The sequence below is a fragment of the Podarcis cretensis genome (assembly GCF_951804945.1).
Source record: "Podarcis cretensis genome assembly, chromosome: 9".
NCBI classification, from domain to species: domain Eukaryota; kingdom Metazoa; phylum Chordata; class Lepidosauria; order Squamata; family Lacertidae; genus Podarcis; species Podarcis cretensis.
In genome coordinates this window covers 5323895-5340999 of record NC_137178.1, presented here as the reverse complement: position 1 = coordinate 5340999, position 17105 = coordinate 5323895, and the positions used below count along the sequence as shown (strand labels likewise).

The window sequence follows — 17105 nt, the reverse complement described above, 5'->3', positions numbered from 1 at the left end:
GTCAGTGTAATGTGAGTCCATCTGGCCGTGCCAATTAAAATTCTGGCAGCCACATCCTGTATGAATTGGAAGCGCCTGCGTTGTCTTGGAGGGCAACCCCATTGCAGTGATCCAGTTGGGAGGTTACCAGACAACGGGTCACTGTGGCAAGACGATTGCTGTCCAGGAACAGCCACAGCTGGCAAAACAGCTGAAAGTAATGGGCAGCACTCTGTGCTACTAAGGCCTGTGACAATGCTGGAGCCAGGAGTTGCCCCCAGACGGCATACCAGGGGGAGTGCAATCTCATATAGAACAGATTGTGCAGCTAATTCTTGGACACCGGAGCTACTTATCTGCCATGCCTGCGTTGTCATAACTGAGCCTCAGTTTCTTGGGCAGCATCCAGCCCATTTATGAATCCAGGCACCAGTTCAGCACTTGCACAGCCTCACCTAACTCAGAGGACAGGAGAACTAAGCTGAGTGTTGCCCACATTCGAATGACACCTCCCTCCAGGCCTCCTGATCTTGCATAGTGGCCTTGTATGCTAAAGCTGTGGGGTTGAGGAACAGATTCCTTAGATGTGTCATAGAGCAGGGTGAGCTTGCCATGTGATTTGCGATGCCTCAGTTGTTTGCCCATTAGGGCCACTGAGGGATGTTATTTCCCCCATATGATTTTGTTTTCTCTTGAGTGCTTTCCACACATCTCCTTCATCCCCCACCACCCTGGCATTTGAGACTCCACACTTAGGGACAGAATATAGGAGGAGCGGGATCGTTTTCCATTCCATTAGGTGAAATTGTAATATGCAGAAGAATGTCTGAGATTATTTCGTTTCTTCAAAATTTGGAACATTTTCTGTTAAATGCTGATATTAACTGGTGAAAGGTGGTTGTGAGACGAAAGCTGGGTGGATACTGGGTCATTTATTAGATTGTTGGTAGCTTTTTTTTTTAAAAATCATTTTTATTAAGTTTTCCATTTTAACAATCCAATCAAATTACCGTATTTTTTGCTCTATAAGACTCACCTTTTCCCTCCTAAAAAGTAAGGGGAAATGTGTGTGCGTCTTGTGGAGTGAATGCAGGCTGCGCAGCTATCCCAGAAGCCAGAACAGCAAGAGGTATCGCTGCTTTCACTGCGCAGCGATCCCTCTTGCTGTTCTGGCTTCTGAGATTCAGAATATTTTTTTTCTTGTTTTCCTCCTCCAAAAACTAGGTGCGTCTTGTGGTCTGGTGTGTCTTATAGAGCGAAAAATACGGTACATTAAATATTCCAAATTATACATATACATATCAAATAATCCAAATATTCTGCCGAATTATAATTTTTTTATTGGGACTTCCCATTCTTCAAGTTCAGGGGGCCTCTTATCAGATTGTTGGTAGCTTTTCACATGTGCTGGTGAATGGTGGAAATGATTGTATTAGAACATTCATTCTGTGATATGCAGGTGTGTGCAAATTCAAGTTCTTTCTTTCCAAGGAGAGCTGTTTGAAGTGCTTATGAGTTTGTTTTCTTATTTGGTCATTTTTTGTTTAGCAATGAATTCTAATGTGAAATAAACATTTATCCCCCCAGAATAAAATCTACATGTATGGAGGCAAGATAGATGAATCTGGAAACGTGACCAGTGAGCTCTGGGTGTTTCATATTGCAAACCAGTCATGGGTTCACGTGACCCCGAAGACCAAGGAGCAGTACGCTGTCGTTGGCCACTCAGCCCACATTGTCACGCGGGATGACGGCACTGTTGTGATGCTAGTCATCTTTGGGCACTGCCCTCTTTATGGATACATCAGCAACGTGCAGGAATACAACCTGGGTAGGTATTGCTTTGACAGTGACTCTTAACTTATCGTTCATGAAGAACTAAAGAGGAACATCTTACATAAGACTAATTGACAAATTTCCTTCTTCCACCTGTCCCCTTTTAATAATTCCAATTATACCGTCAGTTTCAACACTGGGTTGTATCAAATGACATCTGTGTGTGAGCAGAAAAGCATTTTACTTGTGCCATGGGATGTTCCCTTCCTTTCCATTTCCCCCGTGGCTTCTGCTTCCTGTCCAACATCTCTATGGGGAGTTCTCTAGAGCAGATTTTTTGTGGGGTGGGGGTAGAACGGGGGGGTTGCAGTGGGAAGAAAGGGGAAGCTCCATTCAATGCTCCATGTTTGCCCTTTTTATTTTTTTAATGCATTGCATTTGCTTGGTCATCATTCTGTATGTGTTTGTTGTCATCCCCTCCTGCAGAGGACTAGTTAGCACTATTTTGTCTTTTTCAAATACCCACAGATTTTCACGGTTTCTACCCCGGTTGCGGCCTTACCTTGTGTTCATTTCCTCCGTCACTTGCCTCTTCCTTCCCAGATCCTCGATGCTCATGTGCCTTTTCAAGTTCTGTTCCTTTCTCCCCACCCGCCAGCCACCCCCTGGGCAATCTCAGCCTTGCTGATCTGATGTAGATTGTAAATCCTCCGGAGTTGGGTATTTGTCGCTTGTGATGGGGTAGTGGTCCTGCTCTCATTTTTAAATCAAATTCCTGACAATTCATATCCCCTGGCGTTGGGTTAGGCAGCAATTTTAAATTATGTATGCAGCATATATCTTTGTAATGTATAAATTAAAGTTCAGTTTCAACTTGCCAGTATGTAAGCCAGCTTGAATTGCTTTTCTTATTTGTTTCTGGGAAACATCCATGGCCAGACCCTGAAGGATTCCACAGCCAGTGAATGTCTGCTGAAAGGAGCTGTGAACCGGAGGGGCTTTCTTATTTGATAATAATAGGGAGGATTTCTGTAAAGAGGATGATCCCTGCTGTTAGTAGCGATTGAGCTGGAACATATGACACCTGCCGATTAAGCAGGGCACATTCATATCTGCCTTTCATTCTCTCTCAGCCACAAATACATGGAATATTTTGCAAACAACGGGAGCCTTAGTTCAAGGAGGCTATGGCCACAGCAGCGTGTATGATCCAAACACCAAGTCCATCTACGCTCACGGAGGTTACAAGGCGTTCAGTGCCAACAAATACAGACTAACTGACGATTTATACCAGTATGAAGTCAATAAGGGCAGGTGGTAGGTATATTTTAAATCTATTTTCACTTTGAAATTTCCAGCCTTCTGCGGCCACCTAACGAGTCCCGACACTTTAGTTAATGCTGGAATCTACTGTAAGTCGGTCTTAAAAACTTTAAATGTTGGGGAAATGTTTCTGTAATACAGGGTCAGCCAACACAGGTTGTCCTCCAAAGCTACAATTCCCATCATTTCTGTCCACTTGCCATTGCAACTGGTGCTGATGGGAATGGTAGTTGCAAAGAACCTGGAGGACACCGTGTTGCCTACCCCTGCTGAAATAATAATAATAATAATAAGGAGAAGAAGAGTTTGGATTTGATATCCCGCTTTATCACTACCTGAAGGAGTCTCAAGGCGGCTAACCATCTCTTTTCCCTTCCTCCCCCACAACAAACACTCTGTGAGGTGAGTGAGGCTGAGAGACTTCAGAGAAGTGTGACTAGCCCAAGGTCACCCAGCAGCTGCATGTGGAAGAGTGGGGAATTGAACCCGGTTCACCAGATTACGAGTCTACCGCTCTTAACCACTACACCACACTGGCTCTCAGCAAAAAAACTGAATCCATTTTGACCATTTAGCAGTCTCTTTGGATGTTTGAAAGAGCCCTTGCTCTGCCCCCTGTGAGACCATGGGGAGAGGGCCATAGCTCAGTGGTAGAGCATCTTGCCTTGCATGCAGAAGCTCCCAGGTTCAGTCCCTGGTAGAGCTGATAGAGATTCCCTATCTGTAAGCCTGTAAACCAGGGGTCAGCAATTTTTTTTAGCTGCGGACCGGTCCACTGTCCCTCAGACCTTGTGGTGGGCTGTAGAAATGGCACCGGGGGGAGGAGCTGGAAGAAAAGGCAAGGGGGGGCAAATAGTCCTCCTCCCCACCCTCAGCCCCAGCCACTGCACTTACCTTCCCAGGGGCTGCCACCACCACCGCCGCTGCTGCCGCTGTTTCTCGTGGGTAGACAGAGTGAGCTTGTCCACTCTGCTCTCTGGCCCACAGGAGTACCGGGGGCGGGGGGGGCAGCAATGGCGGAGGGAAGATGAGCGGCGTGAAAGGGCTGGCTCCGGAGATGGGCTGCTTAAAATGGCACTCATCCGGCTCTGCCCAGCCCCCTTCCTCCTCTAGGCAGGGCGGGGAGAAGGCAGGAGGAGGGAGGGAGGAGGCGCTGCCACGGTGTGTGTGTGTGTGTGTGGGGAATGGAATGGCACAGGGGAAAAAATGGCGCAGCCCGAATCAACAGAAGCCCCATGCCGATCCACAGAAAGTCCGTGGGCCGGATCCTGAAGGCAATTGGGTCTGATCCAGCCCACGGGCCTTAGTTTGCTGACCCCCTGCTGTAAACAGTCAGTGTAAGCAGTCCTGAGCTAGACGGACCCATGCTTTGACTCTGTACATGGCAGCTTCCTACGTGGAAGCAGTGATGAATATGTCAACCATATCTTGAATAAATGTCACATACTTGGAGTACCACCGCACACAGTGGCTAGGAAGGGCTTTGGAGATTGATTGAGTTAATTAAGATATTTGGCTGAAGGCAAAGGGAGGACTATGGGAAATGCATATTTTATAGTCTTTGTTTTAACTAGCAGACCACGTTTAAGTGAGTCGATAGGTTCTCTTTAAATTATGCAAGGGTTGTGCAGTTAAATTGGCAACACCAAGGGACATAGGCATATTTTTATTTAGACAGATGCCCGCTCCCTGCTCATTTGTAGGAAAAAGGTAAAATAGCATCTCAGGGTCCAACTAGGCGCTGACCCTTGAAAAGCAGATTCCTTAAGGGGATGGGAGTGAGGGAAGGCTGAATTCTGCCCCTGCTTGTCTGCCCACTTTCCCCAAAACATTCTCCCCAGCTGACCTACTCCTGATGGGAGCTGCTCTTATTTTCAGAGCCCTAGCTGGAGGAAAAAACCGTAGGGATGCCGTTTCAGTGGGGAAATCATGAGCGGGGGGGGGGGGGGACTGTTTAGCAGCCCCCACCTTACCCACACAGGGACTTGGTGAGGATCTGATTATGCCAAGTGGATCTGCCATCATGATGTCTAATTTGCTCTGACACCAGTCTCTGTGCAAATTCTACACTTGGAAGTAGATTTGGCCAGAAAGCCAACAGTACAGGGCAAGTTTCTCACTCTGTCATTCCATGCCTCCCCTCCCACCCAAGGTTCTCTATAACTTGTTAATGCCGGGAGTCTTGGACCAACACATTCTCTTTCCTATTCAAGAGAAGAGCTCTGAAGGAAGTACATAGTTGATGAGCTCCCAGATGCTTTCTCCTTTCTCTCCCTATGGCAAAAAAGAGCAGCTTTTATTAGTAAGGGCCTGGGCAAGCAGTGGGTCAGTGGGGGGGCTGTATGCTGGCTCCATGTGATGGCGATTTTACTTATTTTATTGCTTGTATTTTTATTTCTGATTTTGGTTTCTCTACATTGTGTTACATTTATGCATGTGTTATCAGTATTTGAAAATGTGGTTTGTTCCCCACGTACCTTTCGGGGTTGCTGTTTGAATTTTCTTCGCAAGCTGGGGCTGCCAACCTTTATGGATCAGTGGGGACGTTTTGAATTGTGAAAGAGTGCTGGGCAGCACCAGCAATAAAATGGCTACTGTTTTGAAGGGGGGGGGGCATGGCATAACACAGAAAGACTGCCATGTGGTGTGTGGTACAACCAAAATCAGAAATGAAAGCTCAGAGTCTTGGGTGTCTGCCCAAAGGCATTGGTAAAAACATTTATAGGTGCTATGGCACTGAAAGGGTTTGCAACCTCTGTGTTTGGCCTTGATGCCTTGGATCCTGGATCTTTTCTGTGCTACCTCTGAAATAATTGAACTCTATTCCCGTGGCTTTAGAAGACACTTGGAGCGTTTAGGGCGTGGGCAGCCTTTGAAATCCCATTTCTTGTTATATGTCCACAGGACAATTCTCAGAGACAGCAAGTTTTCCCGATACCTGCATTCTGCTGTGATCATTAGTGGGACCATGCTGGTGTTTGGAGGAAACACCCACAATGACACTTCCATGAGCCATGGCGCCAAGTGTTTTTCTTCAGATTTCATGGCCTATGATCTAGGTAAGTCTCATTTAGAAGTTCAAGTAAGCAGACAAAAACTCCTGTTATTCGTGAAAGCTGATCTGTCAACATTCAAGATAGCATGCTTTTTTAAAAAAACAATTGAAACCATTAGATCCTTTTGGGTTACACGATTGCAGTTAATGGAAGGGTCATTGCCTGCCCGCCTCTGGCTCACTCACTGTAGGGGGGGCAGTGGTGCTCAGCTTCTGAGCTTTGACTCACAAAGCTTGAGTTAGGTATTTATACTAACTTAGGTATTTATACTGCAAACAGGTTCCCCAGGGAAGCCTCCAGCAGAGTTCCCTGTGGCACAGCTGTGCCAAGGTTCTGCATGTGGCTCTGTCCCCGGAATAAAAGGTAAAGGTACCCCTGCCCGTACGGGCCAGTCTTGACAGACTCTGGGGTTGTGCGCCCATCTCACTTAAGAGGCCAGGGGCCAGCGCTGTCCGGAGACACTTCTGGGTCACGTGGCCAGCGTGACATCGCTGCTCTGGCGAGCCAGAGTCGCACATGGAAACGCCGTTTACCTTCCCGCTGGTAAGCGGTCCCTATTTATCTACTTGCACCGGGAGGTGCTTTCGAACTGCTAGGTTGGCAGGCGCTGGGACCGAGCAGCGGGAGCGCACCCCACCGCAGGGATTCGAACCGCCGACCTTTCGATCGGCAAGTCCTAGGCGCTGAGGCTTTAACCCACAGCGCCACCTGTGTCCCAGTCCCCGGAATATCTCGGGGCAAAATGGAGGCGGGGCTGCCTGAAAATGGTAGCAGACAGTTCTGGTTTTCATTATCTCAAGTTCCCCATGCAGATGGCAGCCAGCGCTGCTGTGATCAGCCGTGTGTGCAACGTCGAGTCGCCACCGGGTTCTCGCTATGGGGCAATTTCTGTTTGCTCCAAACTTTGCTTTTGCAGCAGCTTGTAGCTGGGGGTGGGGTGGGGGGAGAAATAGAATATGCTGTAAACAACACAGTTAAGATGAACTGTGCCTAGGTTTTTGGAATGTGAGCAGCCCTCAGTCTGTTGCAAGAGGAGTGCGCATTATTTATCTGTTCTGCTGATAACGTGTGCATTGCAAATGTTGTTCCATAATCCCAGGAAAAGGATGCATGGCTAGCGACGACACAGTTGTGGGTGATGCTAGATTGTCCAGCACACAAGGGGGTCGAAGTCATCATGTGGAGAAGCAGGCCAAGCTCTTGTTTCAAAGGCCATGTGCCTCTGTGGCTGCTTGAATGTGCCTTGCTGGGAGATGCTCCCATGTGGCAGGGACCCAATTTGATTAAGCAGCTGAGCTTGGAAAAACCAGGAGAGGGCAGCATTTAACAAAACTAAAGCTTGGATGCTGTTTTTCTTTAGGCAAGATGGGGATCAGTTTACACACCGAAGAATAAAATCTAGATCATCTCTTAATACCCTATTTAAGTTTTTATGGAAGCCTCACCATAATTCCTGGATTTCTGGAATGATTCATTTTGCCCACATGTTGTAGCACAGCAATATATTTTTCTTTTCTGTGCAAGAGCTTAACGTCCATCTTCTTGCTTTACGCCCCCCCCCCCAGCATCTTACATAGCTCTCAGAAGCTATCAAAAGCCCTTCACGATAATGCAGTTGCTGTGTCTCCCTCTTCTCTTGGCATGCACTGAAATGCTGGCAACCATTTCCCTGTGTACGGGCTTGGGTTTTACAAGAACACAAACCTCTTTCACAGTGCATGTGTGCGTGCGCACACAAACTGATACATTCTTGTGGATCTGAGGTGGAATTCAAAAGTTGGCTTAGTTCAAAGTCAGCAGGGCAATAATTCTTGGTAATCTCAAAACCATTAGCTTTTTCTCTACTTGGTTCCCAGCGAAAGAGGGAGAAGGCAGCAGAGTCGAAGCACTTCAAGTGCTCCTCCTAATCTACAAAAATATGTTCCTTGGCCTCGCAGCTCTCAGCCTCCTGGATCAAAAATACCATTGAACTTTCTGGCTCGCTTTCCCTTAGATCTGCCTTGAAAAACTGGAACGGCACATGTGCCCATTAAACAGTTCAGCGAAAAAATCAAATGCTCTCACACCGAACTTTTTTTTGGAAAGAGAGAGAGAATAAATCAGTGAAACCTCTGCTGGCAATTAAAGCATCCCGTAGGGCGAGGGGCCATTAGTCCAAACTGTATTAGGGTTCCATCCCTGAATGCCAAAGCCTCATCCTGAACTATTCAAAGTTGCCAGAGCTCTAATGATTTCAGCTAATGTAGCATGCGTTGTCCCATTTGCTGGTGCCTTCTTTTCATGCACTGCAATACATTCTGGTGCAGTACTGACTACAGGGAAGTTTTAAGTCTGAATAACCAGTAATGTGGGGGTGTAAAGGGGAAGAAATAGGACCGGTTGCTGCCCCGATGGGAGGAGTAGGTGTAGGCCGAGGCGGATGGAGGCTTGGAAGTAGCAGGGCAGGGCAGCCAGGAAGTGGGCAACAGATCAGCTGTTGGGGCGAGGCACCTGGTTGTGGTTCATTTGTATTATGAGAAGCAACTGGCTGGGTTGGAAAATGTAGGTTGCATCCAATGCTCCTACTCATGTGTAGCTCCAGTGGTGCAACAGGAATTCCATTTCCTCTCTCCCTGCTGTGTGCCTCCTGAACCTGCTAGATGGGACAGGAGAGGAAGAGGAAGATGGAGCTCTGTTGCACCCACAGAAGCCAGTTGTGCCGTTGGAGTTGAAGCATTAACGAAGGCCATATGTAGTCTTAGCCAAGGCATCAATGTCTGCCTCTTGAGATCCAACTTTCCTCCCTCTTTCCTCCCATTGCCCAGCCATTTGCCTTTAGTGCGCATGGTAATATAGACTGTGAACCATCTGGTGGTTAGAACTTTTAAAAATTCTCCTTATTGCAAACTTGTATGCTTCCACCTCTCCTGGAAGTAGTGTGTGTGAAACAGTTTGTGTGTGCGTAATTAAAGAGGAGCAATCACCAGACCCACTTAAGAGCCTTCTTGAGTTGTTGTGGGTGTGTGAGTATCTATCCTGGTCACACCCTGACTCATTACCTGAGAGCTGACCTGGGTAGATACATTTTAAGATTAGACCACATACCCTGGTCCTCTCATGGCAGCTGCCTCAGACCTTGCTGGGGTTTTTTGTGTTTTTTTAAGATTCAGTACAGTGGTACCTCAGATTAAGAACTTAATTTGTTCTGGAGCTCTGTTCTTAACCTGAAATTGTTCTTAACCTGAAGTACCACTTTAGCTAATGGGGCCTCCCACTGCCACCACACCACCAGAGCACGATTTCTGTTCTCATCCTGAAGCAAAGTTCTTAACCCGAGGTACTATTTCTGAGTTAGCGGAGTCTGTAACCGGAAGCGTCTGTAACCTGAATCGTATGTAACCCGAGGTACCACTCTATTTTGAACAGTTTGAACCTCCCCCTCCTTCCACATTTTGCTGCATTATTCCTCATTATTACAGACAATTTCTTGATTTCTGCAAGGGATTTAAATGGCTGGACATTTGTTGCTGGTTCAATGTTGCTTTTGACCCCAAAGATTTTGAATCACTGGAAGGGAAAGGCATGATACTCTAGACAGGGGGCGCCTTGAGGCATTAGCCTAAAGATAACATGTTTGCTAAACCTTATGGGCTGATGCCCTTTTCTTTCTTTTTTTTTGGTTCAAGTACTTTACTTTTTGTAGTTTCATCCAAGGTAAGTGTGTATTTGTGTGGGAATAATCTAAGCAGATGTGAAAGGGGGTATTAGGACAGCTTGGAGAGAGGAATGAAGAGATGGTTCGATTTGCGCTGCTTTCCTCCTTGCCTTAAAGCCATGGCAAGCAGAAAGTATTCTAAATGGATTTGAGCCCACTCACCCAATAACCAGTGAAATAACAGGGACCCCTCTTAGCTACTTGTGACATTCATTTGTGTGTGTGGTGGGGGAGTAATTTATCTAGTTGCAAAAGGTAATCAGACCCCCCTGGGGATTTAATAATACCGTCTAGCCCTAAAACACCTTTTGCACAGGTTAGACTTTCTTCTTCCGGCCGTACAGAGCAGGTACTTGGTTGCAGACAACACAAAGCTGGTTCTGCCATACCGGTTAATGAGGTGAGTGGTGAAAATAATGGCAGCTACGTATACCCTCATCTTTTCTGGGGTCTCCTTAAGAAATTGCACCGGGGATTGAGCTGGATGTGTCTCCCAAAACACTTTAGCACTTATCTGCTCTTTGGAATAGCTAATGAATTAGTGTTGTCATTTGAATTGCTTTTGGAATAATGCAAAAAAACAAAACCAAAAAAAAAAACAAAACAACAAACCCAAAACCCCTGTTCCGCCTAAAATGCCAGCTAATGTACCAGAAGGAACTGCTCTGAAATGAGGCTTGCTTAATTCCAGCTTGCGATTGTTGGTCCGTGCTGCCTCAACCTGACCTCCCTCACGACGTCAACAGATTTGGACACTCTGCTGTGCTGAGCAACAAGTAAGAGGGCAGAATGGCTTGTGGGTGTGGGGAGAAGGGGAGCCAGGGTCTCATCCTGCACTCCTGTTCCCGACCACATGAGGTCATGGCTGAAGGTGCTCCTGCTTGCACGACCAGGCCCTCTGAACTCGCACCAGCTGCTTGTGACGGCTGCACAGAGCTGTCACTTGTGCCCATGCCGTTAGCTCTATTCTGTTGAAGGGGCAGCGCAAGCACAGAGGGGCTGTGGGGCTCTGACTTTTGCCCTTCCCCTGTTGTTCAGGATAGACGTCTGCTGTGGGGAGCCTAGAGGAGCGCAGCACGCTCATTGCTTCAAGTGTTTGTCCTCAACAGGTAGGAGGGCAGAGGGAGCCATGTGACAGCAAGGATGGAGCCTTTGTACTTGCGTGCTCCCTCCTTTACCTTTTTATTTTTTTATAAATTTTATTAGTATTTTCCACACAACACAAAAAAATCAAAAAATAACAACACAAAAACCCAAAAACAAAACAAATTCATATCTCACAAGTTAATAATATAAACACTAAAAAGAAAAACAAACATCGACTTCCACCAATCCCACAGCACCTCCTTTATCTCTCCTTGTGTCTTCCTGTTTTCCTCATCACCTCTATCCTAGCATCTAGATATAAATCCCTCTTTCTTATCCTTTCACTTCACAAGGTTATTCCAGACTCAGCCAGATTTCTGTCCTTGAACCTTGGCTTTTAAGGTACTCATTTAGACACTCCCATTCCTTTTTCACTTCACTTTTTGGTTTTTGTCTTATTATATCTGTCAATTTGGCTAATTCTAAATATTCTGAAAGCTTACATCACCACTCTCTCCTAGTGGGTAACTGATTCCCTTTCCAGTACTTAGCCACCAGGATTCTTGCTGCAGATGTCGCGTATAAGACAAAATTAGTTTTGTCTTTTGGACAAATGACACCCCCCCTTTCCCATTCCACAAAACAAATTTGGATACCTTGGATACATGGGGCGATGCTGTCTTGCTCTGTTGTCCATGTCAATTCAGTTGCCCATACCTGTTATCACAAAGAGGGGACCTCCATTTGTCTGAAGGCTAATTAAAGCAACTCACTTTTCCTATTGCAACAGCATCCATGGCGCTTGTGGATTGTCAAATTTAAGTGATAGGGCCAATATTTTAGCTGCTGGCTTTTGCTCCCAGATTCCCAGCAGATTAACACACTGTATGCAAATGACAACATGGATGCTTCCCCAACCTTACACTCAGTTGTGTTAATGTGTATAGAGTACACATTACCTTTTGTGGTGGGCTTGAAACATCCCCCACCCCTTTTGTTCTTTATTGCCGGTTTTATGCTAGCTGCCGTACTATTACCTTCCCGTGGTAATGAGCTCCATGGGTTAATTGTGGAGAAGTACTTTTACTAGTTTTGAAACATGACTGTTTAGCTCATTGAGTTTTGCTTCCATCCTTGCTTTGAACAACAGTTTCCAACTCAGCTTTTCCACCCCATTCGCTGGCTAATGTACCTCCTATCATAACAACATGGTTTTATCGCCTTTCTGAGAGCCTCCGCCTTAAATCTTCTCCTGGGCGAAAACCCGTTTCCCTGCTCCTCTGTGTTACTGCTGGCCCTTTTGTGAACTCTGTTTTGTATCTACTGCACCGCACTTGACTTCAGCCATCCGTCACTTAATCTGTACCGCCACAGTTTTCTCTTTTGTCTTAAAACACCCAGAGAAACAATTTTCACACTTCTTAGGTTCACTTAAAAAGTCTGTTTTTGTGAAACTCTGGCCTCCTTTGTGTGCAGGTGATGCTCAGCAGAGTTATTAAGAGCTCTGTGCACTTTGCACGTCACAATATTTCTGCGTTGGGAAACAGTCCTGCTGTCAGAATATATTATGCAAGTTTTGCATCCACATAGGCTAGAGATTTAGGGCAGGGACCTGTGGCCCTCCAGATGGCGTTGGTCTCCCAACTTCCATCAGCCCCAGCTAGCAGGGCCATTGGCAAGGATGATGGGAATTGTAGTCCATCAGCATCTGAAAGGCCACACATTGCTCAGTCCAGCTTCAGAGTTTTTGACCCAGCCTGGAGGACTGGAAGAACATGGAAACTGGCTTGTGGGTGGCCTGCATAGATCAGGGTCAGGAAACAATTGTGGAGATGGGGAAGTGATGAACCAAGAGATACTTAAGATTATTTAGAGCAGGAGTCAGGAAAGTTTTTCAGCAGACCTGTCCCTCAGACCTTGTGGGGGGCTGGACTATATTTTGAACGAAAGAAAGAAAGAATTCCTATGCCCCACAAATAACCTAGAGATGCATTTTAAATAAAAGCACACATTCTGCTCATGTAAAAACACCAGGCAGGCCCCACAAATAACCCAGAGATGCATTTTAAATAAAAGGACGCATTCTGCTCATGTAAAAACACGCTGAATCCCTGACCGTTTGCAGGCCAGATTTAGAAGGCGATTGGGCCACATCTGGCCCCCGGGCCTTAGGTTGTCTACCCATGATTTAGAGTACTGAAGCCATGAGCATCATCACTTCGCCCTTCTGCTTCCAAGATGTCCACCAGCCCCAGCTGCAACTTTCCCAAACTTCTCAGTAGCCAAGAAGACTGGATGCAGGTTTTAAAAACACCTAAGATTCTTTGCATGCCCATTGCAGAACTGCATACCAGACCATGTACTTATACCAGGGAACCTTTCGACTTCCAAATGTTGCCCTCATCAGCTCTCATAAACCCCAGCGAGCATTGCCAGTGCAACGTCTGGAGGGCTTGAGGTTCCCTACACCTGACTTGCGCAATCAGTTGCATGAACACACAGCATGTAGAACTAAGTAGTTCCTATTAGTCCTTCTGCCTCTCTCTCTACTCTTTTAGTGTTGCAATGCAAGCTATTAACAACAGCAACAACAACAACAACTTTATTATTTATGCCCCATCCATCTGGCTGGGTTTCCCCAGCTACTCTGGGTGGCTTCTAGCACATATATTAGATTCTTGTGCCATAAAGAGCTGCTTGGCTACCCTCTGGTAGTGGTGAACTCTGTAGAAATGTTACTTTTATGGAAGCCGACTTGCAACCCACCAAGCTAAGTGCAGCCCAACTGCACCTGTGGGTTTGCTACCTGCTTGACAAGGCCAGTGGGCTGCAAGTCGTCCAGTGCCTGCAGTAACAGTGAACGGCCCTACAAAGGTTCCTGAACAACCAGGCAACTTCTCATGGAATGGGAGTGCTTTAATTGGAAACAAGCCTAGTGTTTGAGAGGAATCTTCAAACACGGCTTCTGTGCGTGGATCAGCCGGTTAGAAGTATCTCACACAGTCTCCCTTTTGAAGTAAAGAACAAGCCATTGATCTCTCCCTTCCCCTTTCCTTCCTTTGTTAGCAATATGTATATATTTGGAGGTTTTAACAGCCTGCTGTTGAGCGACATTGTGAAATACACCCCGGAAAGCTGCGAAGCCTACAGCAATGCAACCTCTTGCTCGGGGGCAGGCCCCGGGCTCCGATGCGTGTGGAACAGCTCCACCCTCCAGTGCCTCCCGTGGGAACTGGCCACAGAGCAGCAAGAGCAAAAAGCTGCTGAGGAATGCCCTTGCTGGACAGGTAGGTGTTGCAGACAGATCCACTGGGTTTTATTACTCTGGCATGCTGGACACTGCCTTTGGTTAGGGATGTTTCCACTGGCTGTTTGGTAGCGTTGGGGAATGGTTTTGGGGTTGAAAAATGTAGGGGGTGCCCTTCAAATATCACTGAACAGCTACGCTTGTCAGGCCCAGCCAGCATTGACAGTGGTCAGAGATGCAGTTACAGTGGTACCTCGGGTTAAGAACTTAATTCGTTCCGGAGGTCCGTTCTTAACCTGAAACTGTTCATAACCTGAAGCACCACTTTAGCTAATGGGGCCTGCCGCCGCGCCACTGCTACGCGATTTCTGTTCTCATCCTGAAGCAAAGTTCTTAACCCAAGGTACTATTTCTGGGTTAGTGGAGTCTGTAACCTGAAGCGTCTGTAACCCAAGGTGCCACTGTACTGCCTGCCTGCTGCAACTAAGCTGCATAGGTGCAATTGAAGTAAATGCATATTTTCCCATGGCTCACCCCTTTTGCTCCCCTTCATTGAATTTTAGAGCTGCTCCTCTATATTTTGAAATAATAATAAAAAATTAATGTGCATGGTGACTTACAATGTGGAGTATCCTTTTATGTATATAAAGGAGCATTCATTCATATGAAAGTCCCCCGCTACAGTCTGACATGGAATAGCCCGCTGACAGGGGTGGGTTATTGTTTTGTTTTTGTTTTTGTCATGCATTTTGTGTTTTTACCTAGTATTTTTATGCTGTGAACTGCCCTGAGATTTGTGGATGAAGGGCGGCATGCAAATTTAATTAAATAATAACACCTGTTGCTTGTGTCCGAATTGAGGTGGGCAAGTAGACCTTTTGAGACGGCTAGGAAATGCCCCTGTTTGGTCATGCAGGTCTTTCCTTTTCCTTACTAGCTGTGGACCATGACAAATGTGATCAGATAACAGACTGCTACAGCTGCACGTCCAACACAAACCGGTGCCATTGGTGTACCGACCAGTGTGTGTCGAGGAACAGCAACTGCTCAGAAGACCAGGTAACGGTTTCTGCTCCCCGCCCCTCCATGTCTGCTGCCAAGAAAGTGCATGTCAGCAACTGCAGCTGACTTTGCCAAGCAGTTGCAATTCGTAGCTCTGGGTGGGCTGCTTCAATTGTGCTCGGTGGCTCACTAATGAACATCCTAGAAGAGAGAGTGGGGAGAAGCAAAAGGGTTGTGTATACTCTGCCAAAACGCTTCTATTTTTTAATACCTAATCACACAAGTCACACACACTGAGAAGCGTTGCAGGGTGCAAACAACAATCTCCCCCCACTCCGTCACTGAAAACCTACCTTTGTCTTGTCCTGTTTTGATTTGATGCTTCCAAGGCAGGCTGTGTTAGATCAGTGGCTCTGCTTGTCTTTCTTATCTATAGCATATTCGGTTTTTCACGTTATTACAATAAAATAGTATAGTCCCTTATTCGTCCTCACACTCCCTATGCCCTTGTATCCTTTAGGTTAGGGCAGCCTTTCTCAACCTGTGGGTCCCCAGATGTTGTTAAACTACAACTCCCATCACCCCTAGCTGGCAAGGCCAGAGGGATGATGGGAGCTGTAGTTCAGCATCTGGGGACCCACAGGTTGAGAACCACTGAGTTAGGAGATTTTCGTTTTTGATGTTCAGTTCGTTGGCGTTCTGTACAGTGTTCAGGTTCACATGCATGGGTCAGGGTTGGGATAAATGAATGCCAGTGCTGTGTTGTGGGCTCAGATCAATGCACCCCTTGCAGCAGGAAGGCTAACCACAGATTGTCAGGACCATGGACAGATCAATGTGACAAGTGCTAGCTGGAGCTTGCAGGAAAAGGGCTGTTGTCTCAGTGGCATGCTGAGGCCTTATGAAGGTGGGTGGGTCCAGACCTTCTGTCAACCCGTCTTCCTCTGAGGACCTGTTTGTATTTTTTAAAGGGCCATTTTCCAGTTGAGATGCCTCTGGTTCCTATGGCATAGGGACGGTGAGGTCTACATGCAATGGGGTGTGGTGCGGACAAGACCTCTGAGGCATAGAATCATAGAACTGTAGCATCCATGACAGAGGACCATCCAATCTCTGCTTAAAAACCTCCAAGGAAGGAGACTCCATCACCTCCCGAGGGAGTCCGTCCCACTGTGGAACAACTCTTACTGTCAGAAACTTCTTCCTGATCTTTAATCGGAATCTCCTTCTTTGTAACCTGAAGCCATGGGTTCGAGTCCTACCCTCCAGGGCAGGAAAAAACAAGCTTGTTCCATCTTCCATGCGGCATCCCTTTAGATATTTGAAGATGGCTATTGTATCTCCTCTCAGTCTCTTCTTATCCAGGCTTAACATTCCCAGCTCCTTCAACCGTTCCTCATAAGGCTTAGTTTCAAGACCTTTGATCATCTTTGTTGCCACCCTTTGCACATGTTCCAGTTTGCCAAAATTGGGGCCACAGGACTCCAGGTGTGGTCTCACCAAGGCAGAATAGAGTGGGATTACAGTGGTGCCTCGCAAGACGAAATTAATTTGTTCCGCGAGTTTTTTCGTCTTGCGATTTTTTCGTCTTGCGAAGCACGGACTTTGGAAAAGCTTCAAAAATCACCAAAGTCTTCAAAAACCTCAAAAAAGGCTCCCACACTGCGTGCTATTGTGACGAAATCTGAGATAAGATCTTTATTGGCTAATTACTTTATGGCCCAATTAGCCTCAGGTATTGTGGTCCGGCACACTTCCCAGCTCAGCCAAGCTGCGCAGACCTTCTGCTCTCCGGTTTCGCCTTGCAGAGTAAAAACACAGCGGAACAAAAAACTGTTGCGGTCTGCTTCAGATCCAGACAAACACACCAAGCACTGTGTGTCCAAATTCATCAGTTCTTTATTGCAACAAATATTTACAGCTCAGCATTTCTCAGATTCTC

General features: G+C 46.6%; 2 protein-coding genes across 4 annotated transcripts in view; both read left to right on the top strand.

Moving 5' to 3' along the window:
- ATRN (attractin) overlaps window positions 1-17105 on the top strand; it is a 167000-nt gene that overhangs the window by 63827 nt on the left and 86068 nt on the right. For all 3 annotated transcript variants that reach the window (XM_079990677.1, XM_079990678.1, XM_079990679.1), the window contains exons 8-13: window positions 1567-1810; window positions 2889-3072; window positions 5983-6137; window positions 10520-10604; window positions 13981-14201; window positions 15099-15220. In XM_079990677.1, coding sequence (XP_079846803.1) covers window positions 1567-1810; window positions 2889-3072; window positions 5983-6137; window positions 10520-10604; window positions 13981-14201; window positions 15099-15220 — 1011 coding nt within the window. The remainder of the gene's footprint in view (window positions 1-1566; window positions 1811-2888; window positions 3073-5982; window positions 6138-10519; window positions 10605-13980; window positions 14202-15098; window positions 15221-17105) is intronic.
- The window catches only part of LOC307224190 (kyphoscoliosis peptidase-like), a 281232-nt gene that overhangs the window by 220981 nt on the left and 43146 nt on the right, over window positions 1-17105 (top strand). The gene's annotated exons all lie outside the window — the stretch shown is intronic.